General features: G+C 56.4%; 1 protein-coding gene across 3 annotated transcripts in view; it reads right to left on the reverse strand.

Annotated features, from left to right (window-relative positions):
* Positions 1-23,329, reverse strand: part of RPS6KA3 (ribosomal protein S6 kinase A3) — a 796,620-nt gene that overhangs the window by 703,652 nt on the left and 69,639 nt on the right. For all 3 annotated transcript variants that reach the window (XM_086934351.1, XM_086934352.1, XM_086934353.1), the window contains exon 2: positions 15,535-15,591. In XM_086934351.1, coding sequence (XP_086790477.1) covers positions 15,535-15,591 — 57 coding nt within the window. The remainder of the gene's footprint in view (positions 1-15,534; positions 15,592-23,329) is intronic.

Genomic DNA, 23,329 nt, shown 5'->3' on the forward strand with positions numbered 1-23,329 from the left:
CTCACTCCTCTGCCCTCTGCCCTCACTCCTCTGCCCTCTGCCCTCTGCCCTCACTCCTCTGCCCTCTGCCCTCTGCCCTCACTCCTCTGCCCTCTGCCCTCTGCCCTCTGCCCTCACTCCTCTGCCCTCACCCCTCTGCCCTCTGCCCTCACTCCTCTGCCCTCTGCCCTCACTCCTCTGCCCTCTGCCCTCTGCCCTCACTCCTCTGCCCTCTGCCCTCTGCCCTCACTCCTCTGCCCTCTGCCCTCTGCCCTCTGCCCTCACTCCTCTGCCCTCTGCCCTCTGCCCTCACTCCTCTGCCCTCTGCCCTCTGCCCTCACTCCTCTGCCCTCTGCCCTCTGCCCTCACTCCTCTGCCCTCTGCCCTCTGCCCTCACTCCTCTGCCCTCTGCCCTCTGCCCTCACTCCTCTGCCCTCTGCCCTCACTCCTCTGCCCTCTGCCCTCTGCCCTCACTCCTCTGCCCTCTGCCCTCTGCCCTCTGCCCTCACTCCTCTGCCCTCTGCCCTCTGCCCTCACTCCTCTGCCCTCTGCCCTCTGCCCTCTGCCCTCACTCCTCTGCCCTCTGCCCTCTGCCCTCACTCCTCTGCCCTCTGCCCTCTGCCCTCACTCCTCTGCCCTCTGCCCTCTGCCCTCACTCCTCTGCCCTCTGCCCTCTGCCCTCACTCCTCTGCCCTCACTCCTCTGCCCTCTGCCCTCACTCCTCTGCCCTCTGCCCTCTGCCCTCACTCCTCTGCCCTCTGCCCTCACTCCTCTGCCCTCTGCCCTCACTCCTCTGCCCTCTGCCCTCACTCCTCTGCCCTCTGCCCTCTGCCCTCACTTCTCTGCCCTCTGCCCTCACTCCTCTGCCCTCTGCCCTCACTCCTCTGCCCTCTGCCCTCACTCCTCTGCCCTCTGCCCTCTGCCCTCACTCCTCTGCCCTCTGCCCTCACTCCTCTGCCCTCTGCCCTCTGCCCTCACTCCTCTGCCCTCTGCCCTCTGCCCTCTGCCCTCACCCCTCTGCCCTCTGCCCTCACTCCTCTGCCCTCTGCCCTCACTCCTCTGCCCTCTGCCCTCTGCCCTCACTCCTCTGCCCTCTGCCCTCACTCCTCTGCCCTCTGCCCTCACTCCTCTGCCCTCTGCCCTCTGCCCTCACTCCTCTGCCCTCTGCCCTCACTCCTCTGCCCTCTGCCCTCTGCCCTCACTCCTCTGCCCTCTGCCCTCTGCCCTCTGCCCTCACCCCTCTGCCCTCTGCCCTCACTCCTCTGCCCTCTGCCCTCACTCCTCTGCCCTCTGCCCTCTGCCCTCACTCCTCTGCCCTCTGCCCTCTGCCCTCACTCCTCTGCCCTCTGCCCTCTGCCCTCACTCCTCTGCCCTCTGCCCTCTGCCCTCACTCCTCTGCCCTCTGCCCTCTGCCCTCACTCCTCTGCCCTCTGCCCTCTGCCCTCACTCCTCTGCCCTCTGCCCTCTGCCCTCACTCCTCTGCCCTCTGCCCTCTGCCCTCACTCCTCTGCCCTCTGCCCCTCACTCCTCTGCCCTCTGCCCTCTGCCCTCACTCCTCTGCCCTCTGCCCTCTGCCCTCACTCCTCTGCCCTCTGCCCTCTGCCCTCACTCCTCTGCCCTCTGCCCTCACTCCTCTGCCCTCTGCCTCCCTCTGCCCTCCCTCTGCCCCCTCTGCCCTCTGCCCTCACTCCTCTGCCCTCTGCCCTCACTCCTCTGCCCTCTGCCCTCTGCCCTCACTCCTCTGCCCTCTGCCCTCTGCCCTCTGCCCTCACTCCTCTGCCCTCACCCTCTGCCCTCACTCCTCTGCCCTCTGCCCTCACTCCTCTGCCCTCTGCCCTCTGCCCTCACTCCTCTGCCCTCTGCCCTCACTCCTCTGCCCTCTGCCCTCACTCCTCTGCCCTCTGCCCTCTGCCCTCACTCCTCTGCCCTCTGCCCTCACTCCTCTGCCCTCTGCCCTCTGCCCTCACTCCTCTGCCCTCTGCCCTCTGCCCTCTGCCTCACCCCTCTGCCCTCTGCCCTCTGCCCTCTGCCCTCTGCCCTCACTCCTCTGCCCTCTGCCCTCTGCCCTCTGCCCTCTGCCCTCTGCCCTCACTCCTCTGCCCTCTGCCCTCTGCCCTCACTCCCTCTGCCCTCTGCCCTCTGCCCTCTGCCCTCTGCCCTCACTCCTCTGCCCTCTGCCCTCTGCCCTCACTCCTCTGCCCTCTGCCCTCTGCCCTCACTCCTCTGCCCTCTGCCCTCTGCCCTCTGCCCTCACCCCTCTGCCCTCTGCCCTCACTCCTCTGCCCTCTGCCCTCACTCCTCTGCCCTCTGCCCTCTGCCCTCACTCCTCTGCCCTCACTCCTCTGCCCTCTGCCCTCTGCCCTCTGCCCTCTGCCCTCACTCCTCTGCCCTCTGCCCTCTGCCCTCTGCCCTCACCCCTCTGCCCTCTGCCCTCTGCCCTCTGCCCTCTGCCCTCACTCCTCTGCCCTCTGCCCTCTGCCCTCACTCCTCTGCCCTCTGCCCTCTGCCCTCACCCCTCTGCCCTCTGCCCTCTGCCCTCTGCCCTCTGCCCTCTGCCCTCTGCCCTCTGCCCTCTGCCCTCACTCCTCTGCCCTCTGCCCTCTGCCCTCACTCCTCTGCCCTCTGCCCTCACTCCTCTGCCCTCTGCCCTCACTCCTCTGCCCTCTGCCCTCACTCCTCTGCCCTCTGCCCTCTGCCCTCTGCCCTCTGCCCTCTGCCCTCTGCCCTCTGCCCTCTGCCCTCTGCCCTCTGCCCTCTGCCCTCACTCCTCTGCCCTCTGCCCTCTGCCCTCACTCCTCTGCCCTCTGCCCTCACTCCTCTGCCCTCTGCCCTCACTCCTCTGCCCTCTGCCCTCACTCCTCTGCCCTCTGCCCTCTGCCCTCACTCCTCTGCCCTCTGCCCTCTGCCCTCTGCCCTCACTCCTCTGCCCTCACCCCTCTGCCCTCACTCCTCTGCCCTCTGCCCTCACTCCTCTGCCCTCTGCCCTCTGCCCTCACTCCTCTGCCCTCTGCCCTCACTCCTCTGCCCTCTGCCCTCACTCCTCTGCCCTCTGCCCTCTGCCCTCACTCCTCTGCCCTCTGCCCTCACTCCTCTGCCCTCTGCCCTCTGCCCTCACTCCTCTGCCCTCTGCCCTCTGCCCTCTGCCCTCACCCCTCTGCCCTCTGCCCTCTGCCCTCTGCCCTCTGCCCTCACTCCTCTGCCCTCTGCCCTCTGCCCTCACTCCTCTGCCCTCTGCCCTCTGCCCTCACTCCCTCTGCCCTCTGCCCTCTGCCCTCTGCCCTCTGCCCTCACTCCTCTGCCCTCTGCCCTCTGCCCTCACTCCTCTGCCCTCTGCCCTCTGCCCTCTGCCCTCACCCCTCTGCCCTCTGCCCTCACTCCTCTGCCCTCTGCCCTCACTCCTCTGCCCTCTGCCCTCACTCCTCTGCCCTCTGCCCTCTGCCCTCACTCCTCTGCCCTCTGCCCTCACTCCTCTGCCCTCTGCCCTCACTCCTCTGCCCTCTGCCCTCTGCCCTCACTCCTCTGCCCTCTGCCCTCACTCCTCTGCCCTCTGCCCTCTGCCCTCACTCCTCTGCCCTCTGCCCTCTGCCCTCTGCCCTCACCCCTCTGCCCTCTGCCCTCTGCCCTCTGCCCTCTGCCCTCACTCCTCTGCCCTCTGCCCTCTGCCCTCACTCCTCTGCCCTCTGCCCTCTGCCCTCACCCCTCTGCCCTCTGCCCTCTGCCCTCTGCCCTCTGCCCTCACTCCTCTGCCCTCTGCCCTCTGCCCTCACTCCTCTGCCCTCTGCCCTCTGCCCTCACTCCTCTGCCCTCTGCCCTCTGCCCTCTGCCCTCTGCCCTCTGCCCTCTGCCCTCTGCCCTCTGCCCTCTGCCCTCTGCCCTCTGCCCTCTGCCCTCTGCCCTCTGCCCTCACTCCTCTGCCCTCTGCCCTCTGCCCTCACTCCTCTGCCCTCTGCCCTCACTCCTCTGCCCTCTGCCCTCACTCCTCTGCCCTCTGCCCTCTGCCCTCTGCCCTCACCCCTCTGCCCTCTGCCCTCTGCCCTCACTCCTCTGCCCTCTGCCCTCTGCCCTCACTCCTCTGCCCTCACTCCTCTGCCCTCACTCCTCTGCCCTCACTCCTCTGCCCTCTGCCCTCTGCCCTCTGCCCTCTGCCCTCACTCCTCTGCCCTCTGCCCTCTGCCCTCACTCCTCTGCCCTCTGCCCTCTGCCCTCACTCCTCTGCCCTCTGCCCTCACTCCTCTGCCCTCTGCCCTCTGCCCTCTGCCCTCTGCCCTCTGCCCTCTGCCCTCTGCCCTCTGCCCTCTGCCCTCTGCCCTCTGCCCTCTGCCCTCTGCCCTCACTCCTCTGCCCTCTGCCCTCACTCCTCTGCCCTCTGCCCTCTGCCCTCACTCCTCTGCCCTCTGCCCTCACTCCTCTGCCCTCTGCCCTCTGCCCTCTGCCCTCTGCCCTCTGCCCTCTGCCCTCTGCCCTCTGCCCTCTGCCCTCTGCCCTCACTCCTCTGCCCTCTGCCCTCTGCCCTCACTCCTCTGCCCTCTGCCCTCACTCCTCTGCCCTCTGCCCTCACTCCTCTGCCCTCTGCCCTCTGCCCTCTGCCCTCTGCCCTCTGCCCTCACCCCTCTGCCCTCTGCCCTCTGCCCTCACTCCTCTGCCCTCTGCCCTCTGCCCTCACTCCTCTGCCCTCACTCCTCTGCCCTCACTCCTCTGCCCTCACTCCTCTGCCCTCTGCCCTCTGCCCTCTGCCCTCTGCCCTCTGCCCTCTGCCCTCTGCCCTCTGCCCTCTGCCCTCTGCCCTCTGCCCTCTGCCCTCTGCCCTCACTCCTCTGCCCTCTGCCCTCACTCCTCTGCCCTCTGCCCTCTGCCCTCTGCCCTCACTCCTCTGCCCTCTGCCCTCTGCCCTCACTCCTCTGCCCTCTGCCCTCTGCCCTCTGCCCTCTGCCCTCACTCCTCTGCCCTCTGCCCTCTGCCCTCTGCCCTCTGCCCTCACTCCTCTGCCCTCTGCCCTCACTCCTCTGCCCTCTGCCCTCTGCCCTCACTCCTCTGCCCTCTGCCCTCACTCCTCTGCCCTCTGCCCTCTGCCCTCTGCCCTCACCCCTCTGCCCTCTGCCCTCACTCCTCTGCCCTCTGCCCTCACTCCTCTGCCCTCTGCCCTCTGCCCTCACTCCTCTGCCCTCTGCCCTCTGCCCTCACTCCTCTGCCCTCTGCCCTCTGCCCTCACTCCTCTGCCCTCTGCCCTCTGCCCTCACTCCTCTGCCCTCTGCCCTCTGCCCTCACTCCTCTGCCCTCTGCCCTCTGCCCTCACTCCTCTGCCCTCTGCCCTCTGCCCTCACTCCTCTGCCCTCTGCCCTCTGCCCTCACTCCTCTGCCCTCTGCCCTCTGCCCTCACTCCTCTGCCCTCTGCCCTCTGCCCTCTGCCCTCACTCCTCTGCCCTCTGCCCTCTGCCCTCACTCCTCTGCCCTCTGCCCTCACTCCTCTGCCCTCTGCCCTCTGCCCTCTGCCCTCACTCCTCTGCCCTCTGCCCTCTGCCCTCACTCCTCTGCCCTCTGCCCTCTGCCCTCTGCCCTCACCCCTCTGCCCTCTGCCCTCACTCCTCTGCCCTCTGCCCTCACTCCTCTGCCCTCTGCCCTCTGCCCTCACTCCTCTGCCCTCTGCCCTCACTCCTCTGCCCTCTGCCCTCACTCCTCTGCCCTCTGCCCTCACTCCTCTGCCCTCTGCCCTCTGCCCTCACTCCTCTGCCCTCTGCCCTCACTCCTCTGCCCTCTGCCCTCTGCCCTCTGCCCTCACTCCTCTGCCCTCTGCCCTCACTCCTCTGCCCTCACTCCTCTGCCCTCTGCCCTCACTCCTCTGCCCTCTGCCCTCACTCCTCTGCCCTCTGCCCTCTGCCCTCACTCCTCTGCCCTCTGCCCTCTGCCCTCACTCCTCTGCCCTCTGCCCTCACTCCTCTGCCCTCTGCCCTCTGCCCTCACTCCTCTGCCCTCTGCCCTCTGCCCTCTGCCCTCTGCCCTCTGCCCTCTGCCCTCTGCCCTCTGCCCTCTGCCCTCTGCCCTCTGCCCTCTGCCCTCACTCCTCTGCCCTCTGCCCTCTGCCCTCACTCCTCTGCCCTCTGCCCTCTGCCCTCACTCCTCTGCCCTCTGCCCTCTGCCCTCACTCCTCTGCCCTCTGCCCTCTGCCCTCACTCCTCTGCCCTCTGCCCTCTGCCCTCACTCCTCTGCCCTCTGCCCTCTGCCCTCACTCCTCTGCCCTCTGCCCTCTGCCCTCACTCCTCTGCCCTCTGCCCTCTGCCCTCACTCCTCTGCCCTCTGCCCTCTGCCCTCACTCCTCTGCCCTCTGCCCTCTGCCCTCACTCCTCTGCCCTCTGCCCTCTGCCCTCACTCCTCTGCCCTCTGCCCTCACTCCTCTGCCCTCTGCCCTCTGCCCTCACTCCTCTGCCCTCTGCCCTCTGCCCTCTGCCCTCTGCCCTCACTCCTCTGCCCTCTGCCCTCACTCCTCTGCCCTCTGCCCTCTGCCCTCACTCCTCTGCCCTCTGCCCTCACTCCTCTGCCCTCTGCCCTCTGCCCTCACTCCTCTGCCCTCTGCCCTCTGCCCTCACCCCTCTGCCCTCTGCCCTCACTCCTCTGCCCTCTGCCCTCTGCCCTCACTCCTCTGCCCTCTGCCCTCACTCCTCTGCCCTCTGCCCTCACTCCTCTGCCCTCTGCCCTCACTCCTCTGCCCTCTGCCCTCTGCCCTCTGCCCTCACCCCTCTGCCCTCTGCCCTCACTCCTCTGCCCTCTGCCCTCTGCCCTCACTCCTCTGCCCTCTGCCCTCTGCCCTCACTCCTCTGCCCTCTGCCCTCTGCCCTCACTCCTCTGCCCTCTGCCCTCTGCCCTCACTCCTCTGCCCTCTGCCCTCTGCCCTCACTCCTCTGCCCTCTGCCCTCTGCCCTCACTCCTCTGCCCTCTGCCCTCTGCCCTCACTCCTCTGCCCTCTGCCCTCTGCCCTCACTCCTCTGCCCTCTGCCCTCTGCCCTCACTCCTCTGCCCTCTGCCCTCTGCCCTCACTCCTCTGCCCTCACTCCTCTGCCCTCTGCCCTCTGCCCTCTGCCCTCACTCCTCTGCCCTCTGCCCTCTGCCCTCTGCCCTCACTCCTCTGCCCTCTGCCCTCTGCCCTCTGCCCTCTGCCCTCTGCCCTCTGCCCTCTGCCCTCTGCCCTCTGCCCTCTGCCCTCTGCCCTCTGCCCTCACTCCTCTGCCCTCTGCCCTCACTCCTCTGCCCTCTGCCCTCTGCCCTCTGCCCTCTGCCCTCTGCCCTCTGCCCTCTGCCCTCTGCCCTCTGCCCTCTGCCCTCTGCCCTCTGCCCTCTGCCCTCTGCCCTCTGCCCTCTGCCCTCTGCCCTCACTCCTCTGCCCTCTGCCCTCACTCCTCTGCCCTCTGCCCTCTGCCCTCACTCCTCTGCCCTCTGCCCTCACTCCTCTGCCCTCTGCCCTCTGCCCTCACTCCTCTGCCCTCTGCCCTCTGCCCTCACTCCTCTGCCCTCTGCCCTCACTCCTCTGCCCTCTGCCCTCACTCCTCTGCCCTCTGCCCTCTGCCCTCTGCCCTCTGCCCTCTGCCCTCTGCCCTCTGCCCTCACTCCTCTGCCCTCTGCCCTCTGCCCTCACTCCTCTGCCCTCACTCCTCTGCCCTCACTCCTCTGCCCTCACTCCTCTGCCCTCTGCCCTCTGCCCTCTGCCCTCTGCCCTCTGCCCTCTGCCCTCTGCCCTCTGCCCTCTGCCCTCTGCCCTCTGCCCTCTGCCCTCTGCCCTCTGCCCTCTGCCCTCTGCCCTCTGCCCTCACTCCTCTGCCCTCTGCCCTCACTCCTCTGCCCTCACTCCTCTGCCCTCACTCCTCTGCCCTCTGCCCTCTGCCCTCACTCCTCTGCCCTCTGCCCTCTGCCCTCTGCCCTCTGCCCTCTGCCCTCTGCCCTCTGCCCTCTGCCCTCTGCCCTCTGCCCTCTGCCCTCTGCCCTCTGCCCTCTGCCCTCTGCCCTCTGCCCTCTGCCCTCTGCCCTCTGCCCTCTGCCCTCTGCCCTCTGCCCTCTGCCCTCTGCCCTCTGCCCTCTGCCCTCACTCCTCTGCCCTCTGCCCTCACTCCTCTGCCCTCTGCCCTCTGCCCTCTGCCCTCTGCCCTCTGCCCTCTGCCCTCTGCCCTCTGCCCTCTGCCCTCTGCCCTCTGCCCTCTGCCCTCTGCCCTCTGCCCTCACTCCTCTGCCCTCACTCCTCTGCCCTCTGCCCTCTGCCCTCACTCCTCTGCCCTCTGCCCTCACTCCTCTGCCCTCTGCCCTCTGCCCTCACTCCTCTGCCCTCTGCCCTCTGCCCTCACTCCTCTGCCCTCTGCCCTCTGCCCTCACTCCTCTGCCCTCTGCCCTCACTCCTCTGCCCTCTGCCCTCTGCCCTCACTCCTCTGCCCTCTGCCCTCTGCCCTCTGCCCTCTGCCCTCTGCCCTCTGCCCTCACTCCTCTGCCCTCTGCCCTCTGCCCTCTGCCCTCTGCCCTCTGCCCTCTGCCCTCACTCCTCTGCCCTCTGCCCTCTGCCCTCTGCCCTCTGCCCTCTGCCCTCTGCCCTCTGCCCTCTGCCCTCTGCCCTCTGCCCTCTGCCCTCTGCCCTCTGCCCTCTGCCCTCTGCCCTCTGCCCTCTGCCCTCACTCCTCTGCCCTCACTCCTCTGCCCTCTGCCCTCACTCCTCTGCCCTCTGCCCTCTGCCCTCTGCCCTCACTCCTCTGCCCTCTGCCCTCTGCCCTCTGCCCTCACTCCTCTGCCCTCTGCCCTCTGCCCTCTGCCCTCACTCCTCTGCCCTCTGCCCTCTGCCCTCTGCCCTCACTCCTCTGCCCTCTGCCCTCTGCCCTCACTCCTCTGCCCTCTGCCCTCTGCCCTCACTCCTCTGCCCTCTGCCCTCACCCCTCTGCCCTCTGCCCTCTGCCCTCTGCCCTCTGCCCTCTGCCCTCTGCCCTCTGCCCTCTGCCCTCTGCCCTCTGCCCTCTGCCCTCTGCACTCGCCACTCTGCACTCGCCACTCTGCACTCGCCACTCTGCACTCGCCACTCTGCACTCGCCACTCTGCACTCGCCACTCTGCACTCGCCACTCTGCACTCGCCACTCTGCACTCGCCACTCTGCACTCGCCACTCTGCACTCGCCACTCTGCACTCGCCACTCTGCACTCGCCACTCTGCACTCGCCACTCTGCACTCGCCACTCTGCACTCGCCACTCTGCACTCGCCACTCTGCACTCGCCACTCTGCACTCGCCACTCTGCACTCGCCACTCTGCACTCGCCACTCTGCACTCGCCACTCTGCACTCGCCACTCTGCACTCGCCACTCTGCACTCGCCACTCTGCACTCGCCACTCTGCACTCGCCACTCTGCACTCGCCACTCTGCACTCGCCACTCTGCACTCGCCACTCTGCACTCGCCACTCTGCACTCGCCACTCTGCACTCGCCACTCTGCACTCACCACTCTGCACTCACCACTCTGCACTCACCACTCTGCACTCACCACTCTGCACTCACCACTCTGCACTCACCACTCTGCACTCACCACTCTGCACTCACCACTCTGCACTCACCACTCTGCACTCACCACTCTGCACTCACCACTCTGCACTCACCACTCTGCACTCACCACTCTGCACTCACCACTCTGCACTCACCACTCTGCACTCACCACTCTGCACTCACCACTCTGCACTCACCACTCTGCACTCACCACTCTGCACTCACCACTCTGCACTCACCACTCTGCACTCACCACTCTGCACTCACCACTCTGCACTCACCACTCTGCACTCACCACTCTGCACTCACCACTCTGCACTCACCACTCTGCACTCACCACTCTGCACTCACCACTCTGCACTCACCACTCTGCACTCACCACTCTGCACTCACCACTCTGCACTCACCACTCTGCACTCACCACTCTGCACTCACCACTCTGCACTCACCACTCTGCACTCACCACTCTGCACTCACCACTCTGCACTCACCACTCTGCACTCACCACTCTGCACTCACCACTCTGCACTCACCACTCTGCACTCACCACTCTGCACTCACCACTCTGCACTCACCACTCTGCACTCACCACTCTGCACTCACCACTCTGCACTCACTACTCTGCACTCACTACTCTGCACTCACTACTCTGCACTCACTACTCTGCACTCACTACTCTGCACTCACTACTCTGCACTCACTACTCTGCACTCACTACTCTGCACTCACCACTCTGCACTCACCACTCTGCACTCACCACTCTGCACTCACCACTCTGCACTCACCACTCTGCACTCACCACTCTGCACACTCACTCTGCACTCACTACTTCGCACTCTGCACTCACCTTCTGCCTCACAGAGGGATGAAGTGAGCGCCGTTCTACTGGGCAGACCTGGGGTCGGGCGGGAGGGTCACCAGGGGCGCGCACGGCTTATAGAGCTATACCGATCAACACAATATTCTCCGGAGTGCCATCCATCTACCGCAGTAGCAGAAATTAGTTTGAAAGCATTGTCGAAGAATGCCAAAAAGCGCCTCATTTAGAAGCGATGAACAGAATTCAATTTTTAGAGCTCCCATGATGTGAAAACAATTTACAATGTACTGTGAACAAACTATTTACGAAGATAAAATATTAGTGAGATAGGTAGTAATCCTTATGCATATTGCCAGATAAGCAGGTGCACCAATGGTCCTCTACACTGGAAAGTCATTTTGAGGATGTAAACACTTCTCAGAAGACAATCTCCTTGACTACAGCGGACCTGCAACAGTGTGCAAAATGTCATGACATTTTGTGTTTACGTACTCTGCTGTATAGATATTTATTGCCCTAATTTTTTTTCAGTATTAGAGGATATCTTTGAAAATACAAGCCTATTATGAAAGTGGATAGAAATGATTACTATTATGAAAGTGGATAGAAATGATTATTATCATCGTGGCTAACACAAAGGTGCAGTGAGGAAAGTGAGTGGCAGATATCGCCACCTCATGGTAACTGAGTATAGTGGGTCCAGTGGTAGCTTGCACAGCCACGTTCTTTCACTCCGTGTCCAGACTTTGACACTGTGGAATGGGGTTCAAGTCCCAGCGTCGGCTCTCCCAGAGATTACAAAAAAACATGCTGATCGAAAGAAATAAAATTAAACAATACCGATTGGCGTGACGAGGATAAATCCATGTGCAGTGCACTGCCCCCTTGCCTTGTAGACACCGCAGCCCAAGAAAACATGATTGACGGAGCAAAACGGTGGTCTAATTGTCCATAGCCAAAGTATATAACAAGCTGAGGATCAACAAACGTGAAAACAGCGTGGTGGGCGCGCACGTGACGCAGCGTGGGCGTGCACATCAGCTGAAGGATCGCCGGAGAAGACACGAGTTTGCCTGCTGCCATGACTGACCAACTGCAGAGGGAAAGAGCCCGGTGAGTGTGGGTAGAGGGGGGGCGGCAGAGAGGGAGTGGGCAGAGAGGGATGGGGTGTGTGTGTGCGTGCGTGTGTGCGTGTGCCTGTTTCTGTGTGTGTCTGTGTGTGCACGGCCATGCCTGCCTGTGTGTGTGCGCATTCACGGACCCTGGTCGGCGTGTTCACAGCTCTAGGTCCCTTCAGAGCGAACTCCATAACAATAGGTCTCGATGCCGAGACCTAAAAAGGAGAAGTTAGTTTGGGCAGAGGAGCAAGACCAGGCCTTCTTTCAAGCAATTAAAAACATTATTGTTACTGCTCTTGCATCGTTGCCATTCAGCAGGCCATTCAGCGTCGAGTCTGGGCAGCGCATGCGCTGCAAGGCATGCGCTTAATCCCGGTATGGGCGTGAAGCTCCTCCTTAGTGCCGCCTGGTCTTACTTTGTAACCTCCTATGGGGACACCCAGTTACATGTGTTGTTACTCTGTGTTCAGAGGTTGTAATTAAAGCCTACAATTTTCTCAAATAGCTTTGTCCTGCCTGCTATTGCAAGCAGGACACGCTGTCTCCCCAACGCTTAAAAAAAAAAAATCTTTCTAGCACAGGCGCCAAACAAGTTTGCAATAGGTCTCGCATTTGCTAGAGTTTAAGCTATTGGCATGGTAAATGACAATGCCTTTTATTTATTTATTTTAAAAAACACATAAATAAAAGGCAGTGTCATTTACCATGCCAATAGTACAAACTTCGTAGACCTACTGCAATGCAAATGCTAGTCATTGTTGGTGCCAGTTTTATCGGTGTTGGTGTACTACTTAAGCAGTAACATTTTGGGCAAGAACGTACTATAGCCTTCATTGCACACACCCTGATGGATAACAGATATTGGCCCCCAATTGTTCCTGAACCTACCAAACAGCATTCCATCACACTTTCAAAACCTGCAGCCCTATCAATTACACAAGATAAATACAAGGCCATAATTCACATTCTTTCTCCTCACCCCAACCTCTCAGCTTTGGTTTTCACTTTCACTGTTAGACCACCAAATTGATCTAAATCACAGATTAAAACAGTACAAAAACCAGGAAGCATACTAGGTGTACTAAAAAAAAAGGTACTGGCCCTTGCTTCCCAAACTTGAAGGCCCCAACACAAGCTGAAGACAGAGGGGGGAGGGAGATACTGCTCATTGCTATATGGAGGGCTAAGTGTACAGATTATCATAGTAGATCCTAGAATAAAGGGTGTTCTAGTGAAATTGGGGATCTTCAAAATATTCTTTGTGTGCTATTCCATTGGGATATGATGGCATTCACGGTCATTTTACTAAAAAATAAATAAACAGAAAACCGTCAAAAATAATTAAATTTGAACGGGACCAAGCTGGTGCATCCCACACAGAATGAAAATCTAGGTCTTTAACTGTCCCTCAAACCCCCCGCCCCCCCCTCTCCCCCCCCCCTAAAAAAAAAAAGTTGTTCTCGTATAGATGCACGTGTCAAGCACTACTTTTCTATGCAACTCCTGCTCATGCCGGCCCCTTGACCCTTGAGCAGGACAGATTGGTAACTCTTAACACACAGTAAGAGGGTAACAACCATTTTCTTGCCAGTTAACCCACAGATCTCAAGTTTATCGGGGTAATGTGTGAAGTTGTTAGACCAGTCATCCGAAGGCTGGTCATACCGCTACTTTTTGCTGTATCTTTTTTTGGCCTTAGGACTGAGCATTCTACCACTGCTGCCCAGAGTTAAAATGCATGTGCTTCTCCCCTAAAACATGGTGACATTTGTATATACCGGATTGACATAATTGGTTTACCAATACGTCCCTTGGAAAGAGGTATACATACACCCAGGGCATGTAATCTGAATGCTACTAGTAGACCTGCAGCACTGATTGTGCCACAAACACAAGTAAACTTTCAAACCAGTCTCAGGCCTGCTATAGCAAGGCCTATGTGTACAGTTTACTGCCACTTCAACTTGAAATTAAAACCCACTTGCCAAGACGTAAGCTCCCCTCTTATTAGTCTCCCCTAAGGTAGGCCCTAGGTAGCCCTAAGGGCAGGGTGCTGTGCAACGTAAAGGTAGGACTTTTAAGTTTTGCACGTACTGGTAGTAACAAACGGTTAAATTCTCTTTACACTACTGTAAGACCTATTCCTCTCATAAGCTAACACTGGGAATTCCTTAGAACACTTTTTAAACTGCAATTCTGGATTAGAAAGGAGCAGGTAAGCAGGTCTCATATTTGGAATAATAAAACCAAACCCTCTTTAGTTGTACAGTTAGATTTGACATTATTATTTTAAAAATGCCACTTTTATAAAGTGAACATTTCTCAGCTCTAAGCTTTGCTGTGTGCTTGGAGCCGGTCTTCAATACACATCTGGGCTGGGTGACAGGTAACAGCTACAGTTTGAACATTGCTCTAAATAGCTACAAACAGGAAGGTGAGGCTCATCTGCATTCCGAAGGGTCTTCCTGGGCAGGGAGGAATGGGAGAGGCTGACACTTCTACTTAAATAGGTAGTGTCCAGTCAACACACAATGCACTGATTCACCCCCCCACAGTGAGCCTGGCAGACAAGACTGGGTTGAAAAACATCTTAGTCCGCTTCAGAGGGCTCCTTTTAAGCCACCTCCTCTACATCAAAGGCACTCTTGGGTATATGTTTTAGGGCTCCGACCCTACCAAATCAGTACACTACTGCACCTGGGAAGACCTCTGCTGGAGTAAAGACTGCTGTGTTTTAAGAACTTCACCTTCGCCTTGACTGTCTGATATGAGGAACTGTTTTTCTGCTTTGCTGAGCTGTCCTGCTGCCTGCAGAGGACAAGAACTAGACCCATCTCACTTGAACCCATAGTGACTCCAAAGGATAGCTGGCTTGCCTCTAGTTTTCTGAAGTCTCCGGATACAAAGACCTCATGCACTCTTGTTGGGGATGCTGAACTGTGTCATCAGTGACTCCTACCCTTTTCTGGGGTGCCCCCTCCAGCTCTGGGCCTCAGAAGTGGGTTCTACAGCTGATTCCTGCAAACATCCATGCATTGCCCAGACTGCGTTTGAAATTTGGCTGCATCGCCCTTTGACACAAGGGCTGCTTAATGACAGAGGATCCACAGCCTGCGCGGCTCCAAGACAGGGCAATGCATTTCATTCAATAGAGATAGAAAATGATGCAGTTCACCCATCCCCCTTTTGCATAGCTTAAACGATGCAGTAGGCTCTCAATGTAGACACTTGCTCCAGCCGAGGTATTTCCCCATTGTGACTAGTCTGCGTCATGCAACCGGCCTGACCTCAATCCCGTATGGCCAGAACTTTGGATATGTACTGGTCCCTGGCCACCTCAAGTAACCTTTTGACCGCTACAAATTTCTAAGCACTATTTTTGGTTTATTCTTTAAAAAATTCATATCTCCATATCTACTTATTGGATTTCTGTTATGTTGGTCATGTTTTACTCTAACAAATATTCTAAACCTGTGTGGAGTCTTTTTGTGGTGTTTTCACGGTGTTACTGTGTGTGTGTTGCACAAATACTTTACACATTGCTTCTTAAATTTAGCCTGCCTGCTCTGTGCCAAGCTACAAGAGGGCTTGTACAGGTTACTTTAAAGTTAGTATCTTATTTACTCTGACTAGGTTTGTGGTCTCTAATTGGACATGGTGCAAACTTCTGACAACTAGAGACCCAATTTCTAACAGTGCATCCAGTTTACATTTTCTTCTGCATTCTTGGATTTGTAATACTCATTTTAGAATTAAATCAAAGGGATTACACATAAAAGAATACATAGAAACATTTCTGGAGTGAACAAGCTACTCACCCATGGAAATTGAAAACTTGGAAGCTCTGGTGTGAAAATGCAATGTTAAACAGTAACACTTCAGCTACTCATGTAGATTTTAAAGATTGCAGTGGTAGTATCCATGTGGACTAAGTCACTTTCCTGCACTGATGAAGAAATGCCATAGCCATATTCGGCTCAATGGTGATAATACCATCTGTTTAAAGCATTATGGCAAAAACTCCTTTCGCTACCATTAAATAGTTCCAATTAACAGTACCACATACACAAAGATTCCATGCAAACAGGGGAAAAACAAAAATATAGCAGGCAACTTGCATTTTGATCGTTGTTCTCCTCTTCTACCATGGCTTCATCCATTATCGGCTGCCCATTCTGAAAAAGAGAGGAGAGAGAATTTACAAGAGGGGCCTCAATAAATTAAGCAATATATTATTTGTGCTGGAATCAAATAGAAGTATTCTGTGTGGGTTAAGAGCACTAAAACAGATGGGCCCCATGCTGGCATGTTGTCCTCTCCTGCATTTAAATTCTTAATATGCCAAATGTTTGTACCAAGACAGGCTAAAGGCGTCCTATCTCCTGTCAAAGGGAAGCAATCTACATAGAATTAACCACAGAAATGTCGCAGGGCTTCTGAATTGACCCATGAGAGTTCAAAAACTATATTCATTCAAAGGGTAGCTTTTGACGATACTAAGTAGTACTTGCTCGTTTTTAGGTCTGGCTTGACAATGCAGCGGTCACCAGATGTTATGTGATCAAAAATATCTTTCATTAGTAATATCCAATCAACGTTGGCTGTACCCAGATGTAGGATCATCAGAGTACAGCTTTTGATTTGTGAAAAGGATGTTATCATTAGGCATTTGAGGGTGGATTGTTATTTTTCTATTAAGATGAGCAGAGATACTTAGTTATATGGAATCTAATCATTTACTGTAGGCAACGGTTTTAGTGTTGGTTACGCTCTGAAACTATGGCAATAATAGATTTGCACTGAGAAAATCCGTTTTAGACCCCATTAGGACAATTCTAAGTTTGTGACTGCTTGCCTGATGGTTGTCTTGTTGGAAAGCTTACACTCCATACAGTAGACCTGGGTTGAATATGACAAGCCATTGATAAAGGCTTCAGGCTTGATTAGCTCACTGGTAAAAGTTACACCGAAGCCATACGTTTTATCTCTATTATAAAAGGTTATGATAAAGTAGGCTTGGCTTACGTATTTTGATAATATTAGTTGAAGCAAATAGGTCCTTAACAGTAGATTGTTATTCTGTTTAGCAGGCTGTAGACAATTATTTTATTACATGAAATCTCAGATTACCGGTGTAGACAAGGGTGTTGAAGTTCGTCATTATCTGTGACAAACCATGGTGGTAGAAAAAGTAAATCAAGAAAATCCTTAGGTCGTTTACTGTTTTGCCAACTTTAATAACTTACATATTTGTAATGTATAGGAGAATATATATATGAAAAACAAAGGTTATAGTAACGGTGTTGGTAAGTGAAAGGTTTGTGCACAGTTTTCTCCTCGATAATTTCATTGAAATGTTGCAGTGAAATCATCAATAATATAGAAAAGGTCATGAGTGATGTAATATGTGGTCATAATTAGTAGTGTTATGGGGAGGGCAGGCATGAGTAATACAAACCTTAGGAACTGGTGATTTTTTCTTTTAAAATGTTATGTGGTTAGTGAACATTTAAGTTAACTAGAACATTACTTTAACCTTTGTTTTTTCAGAGAATTTTTATTTATTTTTGTAAACGTTAAGCAATATTATGTTGTTACCATACACAAAGGCCTCCTCATCTGTGGCCAACCCCCTAGTCAGGAAGGCAACCCCATGCTGAGCACGCCCTATGGCCATGAGCATCAGGGCAGTTGAAACCGGGCATGGCTTGCAATCAAGCCCTGTGGTCAACCACTCCACTGGGTAAGGGCTTTGGCCGTGTACAGTGAGGGGTGTGCTACAGGGCCTCGCATGTGGCCAGCCCACACAAAGGCAGCCAGCCCACCAAAAGACAGCTACCTCCCGACACACTTATCCTCAGGAGATGTGGCATATGATTGGCCTTCGGGCCTCTGGAACCCCATCCTCTGCGGCCAAAACATATATTAAGGGACAGGACATGCAGCAACCTCCCTACGCCTCAATAGGACCTGGGGACCCATCCCCAGGTCTCTATGAGAAGGAGATGGAAGTGGAAACAGCAGTAATCTTGGGTGTAAATGCTCATCTTCCCCTCCTTGTACTTGAGGGACGAAAGAAACATCAGCAAGAGAATGGGCAGAATGAGGACAAAAAAAAAGAAAGGGGAGCGGGGGTATGACCTGCCACCTAAGCCCTCTTTGGCCAATGGGGACCCAATCGACTGGGCCTAATACAATAGAAAAGGGGAAGGGGCGGTTGACGACCCCCCCCCCGTCCAAGCCTTATTAGGCCCTGGGCACCCTCTTCTCCCAGGACTGAAGGATTGGCTAAACCAATAGGCCTTGGCAATGCCGCTATTAATTGGCCAAGTCAATCTGAATGTGTTTTGCCATGTTGTCTAGCAGCACATCTGCTGATCAGCCTGACTAAAAGTTACTGAAAACCCAGAATTACAGAATGTTGAGCAGACACAGTCTCTTCACCACCCCCCCCCCCCCATGTTGAGTTTACTGTCCTGCCTTCCTAACAAAAAAGCGACGTGGCTTGCGCTGGCTGCATCATAGCGCTTTAAGTGCCTTTCAGCTATGCTGAACAGCAGATGTGCTGCTAGACAGCATGGCTAAAAGACATTCACATGGACAAGGCCAATAGCTTGGGCATTGCCTAGATCTATTGGCTTTGCCAATGTTTGTTCGGTTTTCAAGGGGTCATACTGAACAAATGTAGAAGTGATAGTTAGAAACAGTTGAGGAACTTTGAAGTAAAGTGGGAATGTGGCGTAACCGCCAGAGCTGCTGACATGTGCACCAGGTTCAAATCTCTGGGTCCGATAAACAATTTGTGATTCTGGACAAATCACTTGCGCTTCCTTCCCTCTGCGTACGACAATATGTGTGCCATTGTGTAATGTAACTGGTGAGCACTTAAAGTGCTCTAATACCATAAGCTAATGTTAGCACTATGGCAAGATGGACGGAACAAGCGTTCCAATACCATGAGATTGAGCACAAAAAAAAAAAAAAAAAAAAAATCAGCGGAGCAGAGGGAGGTAGTGGTGAGATGGATCAAGCAGGTAAGCAGGAGGAGGTGGGCAAGCAACAACAAGGGGAGAAAAAACACCTTATCTGAAGCACGATCATAAAAATAATGTGTCATTGTGTAATGTAACTGGTGAGCATTTAAAGTGCTTCAACACCATTGGCTTGGGTTCGCACTATGGCAAGACTGTTGACGGAGCAAGCGCTTCAATACTAGTGGATCATGCGTGAAAAAAAAAAAAACAAGTGCTGTTCGTGTTTGAATACCTTTATGTACACGCACATGCATTTTAGTGGTATGTGTGTATGTGTGCAAGGAAGACAGCCTGAAAAGTCCCTATATGGAGTGTTTGAAAATAAAGAAAAAAAATAGCTCCACAAATTGGGAGCAGTGTAAGGAGACATGTACTTGGTCAATGAGCTAAGGGACATGGCACAAGAAGAAAGCATGATGCCCCCATGTCTTGACAGATCGCATTAAAGAAAATGAGAGCGATGCTGAAGTTTACCAATGGTAGGAGATGTGTGACCTGTAAGCCCACAGATAGCTTGACAATGCATGCGCTAAGACCTAATAAAGGAGATAGGGCCGTGTAGCCCTCCTCCACGAGCCTATAATGGCCCTGGGGACCATCCCCTAGGGTCTGCCTTAAATATAGTTGGGTGCCCCGGTACCCACCCAGTACCACATGGTAGTAGCGGGGGAGACTTGGAGCCTCCCCACACAGCCCCAGCAGGCTTTGTGTATGGTGCATTGTCTTTCCTCGGCCCTCATCCCCCGCACCTTGGAGGGAGCAGCCGTTTTTAGGTCTCGCCTGTCGATGCGCATGCGCATCGAGCAAGCGAGACTATGGTGGCTTATCCACTCTTTATCCAACTTGCAAGGAATCGTGGCGATTCCTTGCAGTGCACGAGAAATTTAAGCTCAATGCGCATGCGCATTGAGCTTAAAAGCGCGTGCACATGCCCCCAGCCGCCTGCCTTGCCTACTCTCCCAGCTGGTGCCGCTCCACCCCCTGCGGCATCAAAGGCTTTCACGGCCGGCCGGCCATGCTTTCAGTTTCACGACCAGCCGGCCGTGTGAAGTACATTTCTAAGCCCGCTCTCCCTGCTCCGCCCCCTGCTCCGGCCGAGACGCATTTCTCCTCCCTCCTCCCCCCTCCTGGGTCAGGTTACCCTGCTTTCTCTTTCGCTTTTTTTTTGCCTTTAGCCCTTCCCTCACCTCCTCAAGCCGTTACTCGTGTGTACAGGGCTGTGTGTATTAGCGCTTGTGCCTGTCCTGGTTTGTTTGCAGGTGCACACATTACACAAGGCTCTGCTCACTGACCCTAGAGGTAGGCCTCTGACCCGGCACACTCGAGTGAAAGATTCCTCACATAACCCACCGCTCCAGCTGTCTCTTCCTTCAGGCTGCCAGCCTTGAGCGTGGGGGGAGGAGGGGCTGCATACACTTCTGTCCCCGCCGACACGTCAGGGCATGCTGGAATTCAGAGGCCGCCCTCCACTCTGCCTTTCAGTGTACCGTCTGTCATGGCGACAAGCCAGCACCCCCACTTTCGCTGCAGACGAGCTAGGGCTTGTCTTTCTCCAGAGGCAAACAGGGCAGCCTGACTCCTAAGAGCCCCCGCAGGCTCACCAACCCAAGGAAAAGCTGCATATCCCCGGGTACGAGACAGACGTGTGCCACTCACCTCACCTCTTCCTGGAAGCCGGACTGTGGATAAATGCAGCCGTGGGAAGGCCCCATCCTACCTCAGGTTTAACATTTAATTCTACACCTCTTGAAGGTTCCTGTGATTAACCAACCAAAACCTTGCTGCTGAGCTCATAAACAGGCTGCAACTGAAACGGAGGCGGGCAAATTGCCGTGTGAATTCTCTCCGGCGCCTGCAAGTCAGCTTAACACCTCTTACAAAACATCACAACTCAGTGGCTTGACCTTTGAATATCTGCGGTGTAAAGGTTTATTAATTAATTCATTCAAAAGCGGCCCTTCTATAATTAGCTGTTTCTTGCCCACTATTCATGCCCAGCCCACAAAACCGGGGAACTAGCTGTAGAAACCTGATGAGAGCTGTTAGAACTCCTGGTAGCTGCCCTGAGACCCGAGCCATGCATGGGTGCAAGGATCGGGAACAGAGAATGCAAGGCTCTCGTTTAAGCTTATGACGCACTTGTCTTCACAAGAAAGTCAGATACTTCACAACAACCAGGCCTCATCAGCTGTACCTCAAAACAACCAGGACTCATCACCCCTCTCTCACAACACTCACTCTCACTCACTCACCCTCAACCCCTCACCCTCACCCTCAACCCCTCACCCTCAACCCCTCACCCTCAACCCCTCACCCTCAACCCCTCACCCTCACCCTCACCCCCACCCTCACCCTCAACCCCTCACCCTCAACCCCTCACCCTCACTCACCCTCAACCTCACTCACCCTCAACCCCTCATCCTCAACCCCTCACCCTCAACCCCTCACCCTCACTCACCCTCAACCCCTCACCCTCAACCCCTCACCCTCAACCCCTCACCCTCACTCACCCTCAACCCCTCACCCTCACTCACCCTCAACCCCTCACCCTCACTCACCCTCAACCCCTCACCCTCACTCACCCTCAACCCCTCACCCTCACTCACCCTCAACCCCTCACCCTCACTCACCCTCAACCCCTCACCCTCACTCACCCTCAACCCCTCACTCACCCTCAATCCCTCACTCACCCTCAACCCCTCACCCTCAACCCCTCACCCTCAACCCCTCACCCTCACTCACCCTCACTCACCCTCAACCCCTCACCCTCAACCCCTCACCCTCACTCACCCTCAACCCCTCACCCTCAACCCCTCACCCTCAACCTCACTCACCCTCACCCACCCTCAACCCCTCACCCTCAACCCCTCACCCTCAACCCCTCACCCTCAACCCCTCCCTCACCCTCACCCTCCCTCACCCTCACCCTCCCTCACCCTCACCCTCACCCACCCTCACCCTGACCATCACTCACCCTCACCCACCCTCAACCCCTCACCCACCCTCACCCTGACCATCACTCACCCTCAACCCCTCACTCACCCTCAACCCCTCATCCTCACTCACCCTCAACCCCTCATCCTCACTCACCCTCAATCCATCACCCTCACTCACCCTTACCCTCACCCTCACTCACCCTCAACCCCTCACCCTCAACCCCTCACCCTCAACCCCTCACCCTCAACCCCTCACCCTCAACCCCTCACCCTCAACCCCTCACCCTCAACCCCTCACCCTCAACCCCTCACCCTCAACCCCTCACCCTCAACCCCTCACCCTCAACCCCTCACTCACCCTCACTCACTCACCCTCAACCCCTCACCCTCACTCACCCTCACTCACCCTCAACCCCTCACCCTCAACCCCTCACCCTCACTCACCCTCACTCACCCTCAACCCCTCACCCTCAACCCCTCACCCTCAACCCCTCACCCTCAACCCCTCACCCTCACCCACCCTCAACCCCTCACCCTCACTCACCCTCAACCCCTCACCCTCAACCCCTCCCCCTCACTCACCCTCAACCCCTCACCCTCACTCACCCTCAACCCCTCACCCTCACTCACCCTCAACCCCTCACCCTCACTCACCCTCACTCACCCTCACTCACCCTCACTCACCCTCACTCACCCTCAACACCTCACCCTCAACACCTCACCCTCAACACCTCACCCTCAACCTCACTCACCCTCACTCACCCTCACCCTCACTCACCCTCACCCTCACCCTCACTCACCCTCACTCACCCTCAACCCCAACCCCTCCCCCTCACTCACCCACCCTCACTCACCCTCACCCTCACTCACCCTCACTCACCCTCAACCCCTCCCCCTCGACCCCTCCCCCTCAACCTCACTCACCCTCACTCACCCTCAACCCCTCACCCTCAACCCCTCACTCACCCTCACTCTCACTCATCCTCACTCACCCTCAACCCCTCACCCTCACTCACCCTCAACCCCTCACCCTCAACCCCTCACTCACCCTCACTCTCCCTCACTCTCCCTCACTCAGCCTCAACTACTCCCCCTCACCCTCACTCAGCCTCAACTACTCCCCCCTCACCCAAAACCCCTCACCCTCACTCACCCTCAACACCTCACTCACCTTCACTCACCCTCACTCACCCTCAACCTCACTCACCCTCACTCACCCTCACCCTCGACCCCTTACCCACCCTCACTCACCCTCACCCTCACCCTCACACAGTGCAATAGTTCTCAGACCATTTCAGTTAGAGCTTTTAGAAATGTTTATGGCTTTTTTTATTTGTAATACTTTAGCATTGGCTACAGGAAACAAAAATGCTAAACATTTACAAAAAAAAACCCATAAACAATTCTAAAAGCACTAACTCTAATGGTGCGAGACCTATTGCATTTCCAATGATTGTTTGCTTGCTCCCTCCGTGCGAGAGCAACATGCGTTTGGTTTCCTTGCTCACAGCAATGAGGGCCGATAACCTGAATAGACATCAGCTCCAAGACGGAGGGAGAATGCTTAAATCTGCCAGCTGGGTACAGACTTCGGCTCTCGAATTTCAGGAGAGATAAAAAAAAAATGTTGAATGCTCCCGTCAGCCATGAGCAAACATGTTTCCCTACCCACACTAGTGCGGCAGGAAAACTGGGTCCCTGGGTGGGCTCCTCTGGACGCAGTCACTGAGCTAGCTTGGGGGGGTTGGGCTTCCTAGAGGCTATAAAGGCTTAGGGTGGGGTGCTGAGAAGCCCCCCTTCAAATTAAGTGCTGTTACAGCCCTGGCGACTGCGGAACAGTCTCCTTTTATTTAAATATCGCCTCTGCGGCATAGAGTCCACAAGGCCTAATAAGGCAGGCGGAGCAGGGCCATGTGCACTCTCCCTTTAATTACTCATCCCCA

The sequence above is a fragment of the Lissotriton vulgaris genome, chromosome 8 (genome assembly GCF_964263255.1).
Source record: "Lissotriton vulgaris chromosome 8, aLisVul1.2, whole genome shotgun sequence".
Taxonomy (NCBI): domain Eukaryota; kingdom Metazoa; phylum Chordata; class Amphibia; order Caudata; family Salamandridae; genus Lissotriton; species Lissotriton vulgaris.